The sequence below is a fragment of the Bos indicus x Bos taurus genome, chromosome 23 (assembly GCF_003369695.1).
Source record: "Bos indicus x Bos taurus breed Angus x Brahman F1 hybrid chromosome 23, Bos_hybrid_MaternalHap_v2.0, whole genome shotgun sequence".
Classification (NCBI taxonomy): domain Eukaryota; kingdom Metazoa; phylum Chordata; class Mammalia; order Artiodactyla; family Bovidae; genus Bos; species Bos indicus x Bos taurus.
Window position 1 is genome coordinate 29,009,497 of NC_040098.1, and position 10,621 is coordinate 29,020,117.

The 10,621-nt window shown below is 48.0% G+C and overlaps 1 protein-coding gene across 1 annotated transcript; it reads right to left on the reverse strand.

Moving 5' to 3' along the window:
- Window positions 1-645: 645 nt before the first annotated feature.
- On the reverse strand, window positions 646-9,756 carry MUCL3 (mucin like 3). The gene is made up of 3 exons (XM_027525005.1): window positions 9,590-9,756; window positions 1,821-2,938; window positions 646-1,312 (listed from the first exon to the last, which is right to left on the reverse strand). The coding sequence occupies exons 1-3, from the start codon at window positions 9,669-9,671 to the stop codon at window positions 1,166-1,168; spliced, it is 1,347 nt and encodes a 448-aa protein (XP_027380806.1). The 5' UTR covers window positions 9,672-9,756; the 3' UTR covers window positions 646-1,165.
- Window positions 9,757-10,621: the final 865 nt, after the last annotated feature.

Sequence of the window (10,621 nt, forward strand, 5' to 3'; positions counted from 1 at the left end):
GACTTCTAGCCACTCCTGCTCAAGGTTCTCTGCAAGGTCACAGCTAAAGCCAGGAACATGTCAGGACTTTCTCCCAACTGATAGTCCAGTAATTATTATGCTTTATTTTATAACTATTTTACACTTTATTATAGAAAGAACAATGGATAGAAAGAAGCTATCTGTCATCAGCTGACTCTCCTTCTGCCCAATCAGTAATAGAGGAAAGAACTTTAATAAATTGGAGAGAAAAACCCAGATGAAATGTCTGTAAGGAGAAAAATCAGAATCAGGGGTGAAGGTGTGAGGAGAGAGGATAGGGGCAGTAGAGAAGATGGGTGACGTCTACAGGAAAAAGCCAAGACTTTGGGGCTTTAGGGGAAGACACAAGAAAAATAAATGATGAGTGGGGAACACTGTCAAGGAAGGCCTGGGGTGGAGATCCATGGAAGAGACTGCAGGCCAAACAAAAATCCCTCCCTGCATGCCCACTCACAACCCAGCAACAGGATGCCCACTGTAGACATTTAGAAAAACTAAGGGATTCAGAAGGAAGAGGGCCAAGCCATCTAGGTGGGAGATATCATTCTGTGGGATGATCTTTCCTGGAATTTTTCTGAGAATGTAGAGGGTGGAGAAAGAAATCCTCTTTTCTTCTCATTTCTTTTAAATATTTTTTTATTAAAAAAAAAAAAAAATCAAGGGCCCTAGGAACTGAGAGACAAAGCTGTCCACACAGAAACTCTAAGTGAGAGGTGGAAATAATATAGGTTGGTCCTGAAACCCACAGGCTCTGTCTTTTGACTCCCCCTGCCTATAATCCTGACCCGGTCAGGTCTGGAGCATTGCTTTCTAAGGCTCCCCCACTGTGCTGCCCCCTCCCAGGACTCCCCAACTGTGCTGCCCCCTCCAAGGACTCGGAGTCCTATATTGATCTCCACCCCATACATCCATCCCAAACTCATATCCTTTTTGCTTATCATCTCACGCCTTGGCTGGTTTAAATAAGAGCACAGCAGTTGAAATGTTAGCGTGTTAACTCTCAGTACTTTGCCCTTCTTGGAGTCCAGGAAATAGGAACTGTGGGTCTCACTTGTGGGACTCACAATTGTGGGTCCCTGTTATGGGTCTCATCCAGGAAAGGGATAGGTCATGGAAAATCTAGGGGTGAGCGACTTCTGAATGATCATCGTGGGCCAGGTGTCTGGGATGGGCCGAGAGTCTGTTGCTCCATCAAGTAAACTGGGTAGGAATTGGAGCCCCCGACATTCTCTGAGTCATTATTCTCAGTGTTCTGGGTCAGTGCACAGCGTGTTCCAGCCAAGTAGGAGGCCTGTGATTGGGAGGAGAAAAGAGGAGTGAGTACCATCTGCCATGCCATTTGCCTTTATCAACACCCATATCTCAGGTCCTCAATTCTGTTCTCCCTGACCTTGGACCTTTGACTTGCTCCTTTCCCAAGATTCCATTCAAATCCTAATCCTTATTCCAGTCCCACATTCAGTATAGAGTTCCAGACTTCATTTCCAGTTTCCTCTTCTGTCCTATTTTCTTTATCCGAATGTCGCCTATTCTTACCCCCAGACTCTGTCTCCAACCCCTACATTTTCCCTGCTTCACAGCTTTTTTTTCTCAGTCACTGCTTGCTTCCCAATTCCATTTTTCATGTCCCATGCATCTATTTTTTTTCTCCATAGTTTCCACCACCACATTCCCTCTATTATCTTTTCCCACACCATGCCGCTTTTCCTTGACTTATCATTCCCTCCAGTTCTGATCCATATATCATCTCAACTCCCTGTTCCATGGATTCACCCTCCCTGGCCATTACTCTCCCTTACCAGGACAATTAGGCTGATGAACACCAGAAGGAGAATCACACTCAACAGGATCACGACCACTATGGCCCATGCGGGGAAGGAATCACTCCCTTCCGTTTCTCCCTTATGGACAACTCCTTGTGAGTCATTGTTGTCGTGGGCGTCTGACACGGGTGTAGAGGAACCAGTGCGTAAACACCGGGGAGCCTTGTTACTGGTACAAGGAGATCTAGTGCTGATAGATGCATTTCCTGTGACTTTCACTGTAGATCTTATGTTCTCTGTGGCTGCTGTGTTTTTTGCTGTGAGTTTTATTGACGTTTTTATGATCTCAGTGACCGACGTGGTCTTTTCTTGATGTCTAGTAGATTTTGCTGAACCTCCTGTGGTCTTATAATGGGTCCATGTGGTCTTTCCTTCATGTTTTGTGGGCGTTTCTGGGGTTCCTGTGGTGTTCTCATGGCCCAGTGTGGTATTTCCTCTGTAGGTTTCAGTGGGCCTCTCATGGTTTGATGTGGTCTTTCCTTCGTGTCCTGTGGACTTTTCTGAGGCTCCAGTGGCCCTCTCATTGTCCCCTGTGGTCTTTGCTTCATGTTCTGTGGACTTTACTGGGGTTCCTGTGGTCCACTCATGGCCCCCTGTGGTTGATTGCTTGTGGTCACTCCCTTTTCCTAGGTTTTGTGTTGTCTTTTCAGTAGTCTTGTTTGAGGTGCTACTTGGTGTTACAACTTTGGCTGTTTTGCTTGTCACTGTTGATCTGCTTGTTGTGCTCTTAAGACAAGTGGTATTCTTTCTGTTGGGTACTGGAGTTGTATGTGTTTCCCTATCTGTATTAGTGGTGTCATTAGGTTCAGAAGCATGTTTGTTCTTGATAGTTGGCCCTATTCTTTGTTTGCTGGAGGTCTGTTCAGAAGCAGGAGGAGCAACTTGGGTTGTGGAGCTTTGGTGAGCCAGCTTGGAGCGGTGCGTGGTAGTGCATTGGTGCTTTGGCTTATGGGTTTCTGTAGATATCAGGGCGTCTGAAGAGCTGTATTCTGAATGAAAAGCAGTGTGGTTAGACAAGGTAATGGAACCAAGGACTGGAGCCAGAAATATTGAGGATTCGCCAGTTTTCCGGCGTTCTTGAAGTGTGGCAGCACCTGTGAAGGGAGAGAGGCAAATAAGAAACTTCCTCCATGCTCTTCCCTGTTTCCCTTTTTATGTCATCTGTAGGGCTCCCTTTGTTATCCCAGCTATGTCTCCCCAGCCAGTCTCTTTGGAATACCCTGCTATCTCATTCCCGTTCTCACCTCCACTCTCTGGACCTCTGGTGTGGCATTTCAGCAGGAATGCCGCCTCTCTCCTCTCCACCTCTGCTCCTCACTCCTCAAGTTTGATCTTCCTAGCTTTATGGCCTTTTTCCTCATCTTTCTCAGCAAATAAGCTCCAACTTCATCTCAGTGCTCAAAAAATTCTTTGTTAGTTACTCTTTCCTGCTACCTTCAACGTGACATGCCAGTTGTTTGTGTGACTGTTAACCTCTGCCCGGGTTTCCCACATGGCACAGTGGTAAAGAACCCCCCTGCCAATGCAGGAGATGCAAGAGACACGAGTTCAATCCCTGGGTCGGGAAGATCCCCTGGAGGGGGAAATGGCAACCCACTCCAGTATTCTTGCCTGGAAAATTCCATGGACAGAGAAGCCTGGTGGGCTACAGTCCAGGAGTTGAGTAGAGTTGGACACAACTGAGCGACTGAGCTTACAACCTCTACCCCTGTCCAGTTTATCACATTGTAAGATTTTGAGAGGAATTATTGACTGGTATTTTGCTTTGCAAGTGTTGCACTAGAGATTATATACTTATGGAATAGAGTTGTCTTTCCATGGCAGAGCTGAGCGGAAAGGGAATACATGTCCTAATCTCCATCTTTCCATAATAGTCCAGCTCCATTCAAGATGTAAGTGTGTGAGAGACTAAGGAAGACCTCTAGCAAAACCTCCCACAGTAAGTAGACACTGGTGACTCACGAGAATATAAAAAGAGGGACAGAGGGTGGGTAGAGGAGCAGGTTGGGAAACTTTCATTTTGATGATGAAGGTTGATCTGGATCCCAGGAAGCAGAAGAGAGGACTCAACCCTTATGGTTCCCCACTGGCTCCCCCTTCTCACACACCTGAAGCCCTCTGAGACAGATGAAGGTGGCCCTTTTGAAAGAGAAAGAGATTTACCTGGGGGTCCTAGGAGGTGTGAGTGAGGCCGCTGGATTGGCAGGGACCGAATATGTTTAAGGACAGGGTGTGAACCCCATCAGTGAACAGATATGGGCCTTAACTCCATGGAAGAACAACCAGTGGAGGCAGAAGAGATGTCTCTGATATCTAACCAGGAGAGTAAGGGCCAGGAGAGCACTGAGGAGTGAGACATAGCGTCGTTACATAACTGACATTTCCAGGCTCTGTTAGCTCAAGGTGGCGACCAGAACCTGGATGCACTCCCAATCACAGGAAACCACAATCCACACACCCGCCTGCTGACTGCTTAGGAGGGCTGACGGTTGAGGAACTCAGTCCTTGAAAGAAATATGGGTGGGCAAGAAGGGGTCAAGAGTGGGAAGGAAGCCCAAGTCCCTTGATGGGATTTGAGGTTGTGGGGAGAGAGGAGGGCTGAACAATCAGGCCCTCACTTCACTGGCTGGAGTCATTCTCTGACTTTCTTGGCAACAATACTGATCATGCGTGTGTATGTGTGTGCTCAGTCACCCAATCGTGTCCAACTCTTTGTGACCCCATGGACTGTAGCTGGCCAGGTTCCTCTATCCTTGGGATTCTCCAGGCAAGAATACTAGAGTGAGTTACCATGCCCTCTTCCAGGGGATCTTCCTGACCCAGGGATCGAACCCATGTCTCCTGTGGTTCCTACATTGGCAGGAGGGTTCTTTACCACTGAGGCACAAGGGAAACCCATGGCTATCGTTTACTGGGGCCCTTCTTGGGGCCAGGCACTCTGCCAGTTGCCTCATAGCCATTCTTTCTGGGTTGTCTTCTAAGGTAATTGATCTCCCAGCTCCCCACAAGGCATCTCAGAAACTGTCAATGTCCCTGTTTTACAGCAAAGAAACTCGAGTCTCTTGGAGAAATGATGACTTGCACACAATGGTGACTTGGCCACAGCAATGGCCAACCTTTCTGGAACACTTACTGAGAGACAGGCAGGTCTTATGAAGGAGGACATGTATTAACGCATTTACTTTTCACAGCAACCTTTTGAGATTGAGAATTTATTATCCTTTCCTTTTTATAGATGAGGAAGCAAGGCTAAGAGAGGTTAAGCAATCTCCCCAAAGACACTCAGCAGATAAGAGGTTGAGCCAGAACTGAAACACATATTCTGGGTTCCCGGGCCCAGACTTTTACTGGTAAAGACCACACTCAGTTCAGTTCAGTCGCTCAGTCATGTCCAACTCTTTGTGACCCCATGGACTGCAGCATGCCAGGCCTCCCTGTCCATCACTAACTCCTGCAGTTTACTCAAACTCATGTTCATTGAGTCGGTGATATAGCCCATAAGTCAGCCCAGCCTCTTGGGGAAGAAAGAACACTGACATTGGTGGGACCCCTGAAGGATGCTGTTCACATACTTGTTCATTTAATCTTCACCATGAACTTGTGAGGCAAGTATATGATCTTATTTTACAGGTGAAAAAAGGGAGTTCAAAGAGGGTGAGTAATTGGCAAAGATAGGCTTTTCACTACACCCCAGATGCTTTTAAATGTGATAAGGGATGACTAAAATATCCATGGAGTGAAGAAATAGGCAGACAGGCAGTTCAGAATGGCCAATTCCACTGGCCTTATTAAGGAGTCAGAGGACAGGATGGAGTCCAGGCACTATCCCTCACTAGCTTTACACCTTCACTCAGGCCACTTAAATGCTCTGACGGCTCAGGTCCTGAACAGTAAATAACGATGTCAACCTACCAGTTTAGTGTGAAGACTATAGGAAGTATGGAGCACTGAAGGTGCTGAAGTGTAGAAGACTCTTTGAAGTAGTAGTCTTTGAAACAATCTCAGACTTTCTTGTTTTTCTCTTGGTAGTAAGGGAAGCCGAGCCTGTGGCCTTGCCCTCCAGCCTTCTGCAGCCCCAGATGTCTCTTCTACCTGCCCTGGTTTCTACACCTCTGTGCCTACCTTGACCACACCTTCAAAATGGCAGCCCTCCACGTTCCTGAGCTGCTTCCTGTTTTATCAACAGAGCACTCATCACTTTCTAACATATAGTAAGTGCAGTTTACTCCCCCAGTGGCAGGGACTTTATGTGTTTTATTCATCCCTATGTCTCTAGTCTAGAACAATGTCTGGGCCATAGGAGGCACTTCATAAATATTTGTTGAATAGATAAATGAGGGAATTTTTTAAGACTGATGAAAACTTTTCAGAAGCCATGCCAATAGCTTTTCATTATGCATATTGAGTAAAAAAAAAAAACAACAACAACATAATTGTGACCTCCGAAAGTTGGGAGACTAAGGTTTAACTTCTGCTGGGTTAAGTAATGGAGCCCTGAGATGAAAAGATGTGGAAAGAAGACCTCTCACTCACCAGTTTTGGGATACCGGTTATTTAACCACAGGAGTCACATAGCCAATAACTAGACCTAGAAAACTAGATCTTAGAATTCCAGATCTACATCACATAGCCGTGGAACCATTGATTATAAAATCTGGAGCTGAAGCTCAATGTAACCCATGGTCCTGAGTCTTGAGGAAAATCAGTGACTAAACCTCAGGGTGGAGATGACCATGTCTTCTGCCCAGTAGATCTACCATTGGTAGCAACTTGCTTTTCCTAGGAAGTTTTCACCATGAGATATTCATTTCACTGACTATAAAAATGATCTGAAGAGAACTGTTTTGGTCACTGAGGTATAGACAAAGAGGAAAACTTGGCTTTAGCACAAGACACTGGAGGTAGATACTCAGCCTGGATAAAAGAATTAAAACAAATCTTACAATATCAAAACTGTGCATACAGTTCCAAAGGTCTGTTATATCTGCTTCTTTCACTAGTTTGAAAAGAATATGGACATCCTACTAAGTAACTTGTGCCATAGGGCCTCTGTCATAACAGCCTCACCCAAAAGAGTGTTTCTGATGTTTCTTGATGTCCCACCCCTCAAAAATGGCTTACTCCATTTGCTTGCTTGTTAAAGTGTCTATATAGTTTAAGCGCAACATGGGACCTAAAACACAGACATAGTAAAGAGATGAAAGAGAAATACACTCAAATATTTGGCTGGGCAACTGGGGTTTATTAGAAGAGATTTTCTTTTCCTATTTTTTCCCATTTTCCAGTTTCTAGGATGAGAATATATTATTTTTGTAATAGAAATTAAATCAAATGACACTTACTGTAGGAAAATGTCTTTTTTAGATTCTCCCCAGGACCTCAGCCCCATCTGTGCTTTCTGCAGTGATGATTTAATCTAGATTCTGCACCTGTGGTTCTGTGGTTGCATGATGCAGACTCTGGGGTTCTAGGATCTAGTTATCTGCAGCTGAGTATTGATTGGTCCTGTGGGTAAATGACAGGGCGTACCCCAGAGCTATGGGCTAAAGGTCTTCATCCGCTCCTCTTGACACTCTTCCCTCCCCACCCTGGCCTCACTCTCTGCTGGACACAGTCATGTCCTGGCCCTGACTCACACTCCACTTCCACCCTGACTCCCTCCCAACCTCACCCCAGCTTCAAGCCCTCCCCACCCATCACCACCTTGTTCCACTCTGCAGGATCCGAGCACCTAGGGGCCCTTCCTTCCCCACCATCCCCTCGGTCCCAGCCAGCCAAGCTCTAACGTGGCCGTCTCCCAGACCAAAACCCACGGAGCCCGTGTCCTGCTCCAGAATTCAGATTTCAAGTTTGCCTTGCACCTGTCCTATGCCCTAGAGCGGGGGTCCCCAACCTCTGGGATCTAAAGCCTGATGATCTGAGGAGGAGCTGATGTAATAATAATAGAAATGAAGTGCATAATAAATATAATGAGCTTGAATCATCCCCAAACCATCCCCCCTCACCATCCGGTCTGTGGAAAAATTTTCTTCCACAAAACTGGTCCCTGGTGCCAAAGAAGTTGGGGACCACTGCCCTAGAGTAAATCTCCCTCAAAAGTGAATGTAAGAAAAAAAAATAAGTGAATGTGTGCGGAGCTGATTCGAGACTCATTCCCTCCTGTCTTTGCAGGATCCTTTCCCTGGGCAGAAGCGTGACGGAGGGCTGGAGAGTGGCAGGTCAGCCAGCCAGCCTAACGGGAAGGGGAAGAGAAGGTGGGTGAGACTGGGGTGGTGGCTCAGGGCGGCTCTGGTGCCTCTGAGGTAGGGGTGGGTGGGAGGGGCGGGGAAGGGCCTCCAATCACAGCGCTGCTGAGACCTGGTGGAGACACTGAGAGATTCCTTGGCCCCTGCCCCTGCTGTCCACCATCAGCCCCATCACCTGCCCCCAGCCCCTCCAGCCTCAACGTGACCCTGAGCTCAGGGAAGGATAAACGTCACCTTCAGTCAAACACTATTGGAAGGAAAAGCAGCTGCCTTCCCTGACCTAGAGTGTCCATACTTAGGCCTTTCTGGGCCCTGGTTTGGGATCATCAAGGCTATTACCGTGAATGACTCTATGCAATATGTAGAGAGTCCCTCTGAACCTGTTTCTGCCAATTGTCTACCTTGTAAAGACCCTCCTCTGAATTGCCCAGGCCCCTCCCAAAGCCCCCTATGTTTGGGCATCTCCACTCCCCAGTTTCAGTCCCAGAACTGTCTCTTAATTAAGTGAACTGATTTTGCAATTTCACTTTACCTGGTGAGATCTATTTGGCTTGTCAAACTTTTCTTTTTAATTTTTATTGGAATATAGTTGATTTACAATGTATTAGTTTCAGGTGTACAACTCAGATATATCTCCACTCTTCTATTTTTTTTTAGATTCTTTTCCCATACCGGCCATCATCACACTTTTCTATATTCACTTTCTTCCCAAAGCCCTGGGATGTTTCCCAACTGTAAAATGGGGATAAAACCACACACCGTATTGAGTTGTCATGAGGATTAAGTAAATAAATGTAGATGAAATGCCTAGAATGACACTTGGTGTGTGGTAACCAGTTGGCCTGGTGCATCCTCCCATTTTACAGAAGCCCAGACTAAGCACCTGGGCCGGAGCCAGGGCTGGAAGGCAGGTCGGTGCAGAACAAGGAAAGAAATGCTCTTTATGCACCCTGAGGACAGCGGCGGGGGTGGTGTGGCGGGATCCCCGCTTGCCTCTGTGATGTTAGACAAGCATTTTACCTCTCTGAGTCTCACTTTCCTCACTATAAAATGGGATATCATTAATCACCTCAGGAGATTGGAGGACATGAAACGAGATGAAGTACTTTGAGCATCCGTGAATTCCTTGCACAAAGCAGATGCTCAGGGAGTGTCAGATCCCCACTGCTGCCCACCCAGGACTGCCAGCAGCCAGTGTCTTCATCCAGATGGGAAGAAGCCCCACTTTGGTGTCTGCAGCCTCACAGGCCACGTTTTAGCAGAGCGAAGCAGAGCATAGGCTGTATTTCATCTCCAACATGCCCCTCAGCTGGCAAATTTGAGCCGTGTACACCCTAGACAACTGCATGCAGCAGCTCGGAACCCACCCGTCTTCCCACCACATATTCACTTGCTGTTCATTTCTGCGATTGGTCAACCATAGGCATGCTAAGAAACAACTCCTCTCTGTTTTCTATGCCCCTGTGTGATGGTGACCCCTCGCCTCTGAGGGCATCTTACCTGCCTCCAGAGAGGTGAGAAGGAAAAGGAAGAAGCACTGGAGGCCAAAGACGGAACGGATGCAGTGGGCTGGCTGGGCCATGTCGGAGCTGGATGGCTGCTTGAGGCCGTAGGTTGGGGTCCCCTCAGCTTATATGGGCCCAGCTTTGACGTCACGGGGGCTGGGGCTCCTCAGGCTGAAATCTTAAACAAATGGAACCGCCCCGCCTTGCGGGGGTGCCCTGATAACGGGAGACCACAGCAGCTTTGTCATGTAGCAGGGAACGTGTGTGTCTACCCAAGGGGTGGGATCTGGGGGCAGGGAAAAGCAACTGGGAGGGACCAACTCCTGCCCCAGCCCCAGCAGAGGTTGTGGGGGTTGGGTGGGTGGCGTCCGGGGTTCTGGGCTGGTGGGGAGCAGACGGTGGCTTCTAGAAAGACTGAGATCTGGCTGGGGCGGGAGGGGGAGGGGGACAGTTGGATGCCTGGGTTTTGGGAAGAGATTCAAATTCTGATTCTTCTTCAGCTGCACCCTCTGCTTTCCACTTCTCTTACGTCAGCCCAGCTCTCCACACCCCTTACTCACACACACCCCTTACTCACACACGTTCACTCTTTTTGCCCTGGGTGGAGCTGCCCATGAGTATGAGGTGAAAGAGCAGAGACGGGGAAAGCCCTCCAGTGTCTGGCTCCTGCAAAGACAGGTGCTTCCAGGTGTCCAGAGATGACACACCAGGTGGGGACAGGTGGAGACGGAGACAAAGGCAGACATGGAACCCCAGGGACTGACGTATCCCTCAGCAGGGGTGGCGGCCAGTCCGTCTAGGACCTCCCTGGAGTCTCCCTCTCCCCTTGGTCCTGATTCCCTGCCTGAAGCAAACATTAGCTCAGAGGTTGTCAAAGTTCATATACTGCGCTCCCAGGAGACAGTGCCTGGGGCTGGTGTAGGGGGAGGGCAGGCTCCCTGGGATTCTAAGGAGAGAGGAAGCTGTGGGTCCGGGGGTCTCAAGTCACCACCCCTATTGCTCACTTAATTTGTTTACGGTGGGTCTC

Bases quoted from the DNA above. Each gene is read 5' to 3' on its own strand.
- MUCL3 (XM_027525005.1), bottom strand. From the start codon at position 9,671: ATGGCCCAGCCAGCCCACTGCATCCGTTCCGTCTTTGGCCTCCAGTGC. The intron at 2,939-9,589 runs GTAAGATGCCCT...CTCCCTTCACAG, and splicing joins TCTCACCTCTCTGGAGGCAG to GTGCTGCCACACTTCAAGAA. The intron at 1,313-1,820 runs GTAAGGGAGAGT...TCCCAATCACAG, and splicing joins TCATCAGCCTAATTGTCCTG to GCCTCCTACTTGGCTGGAAC.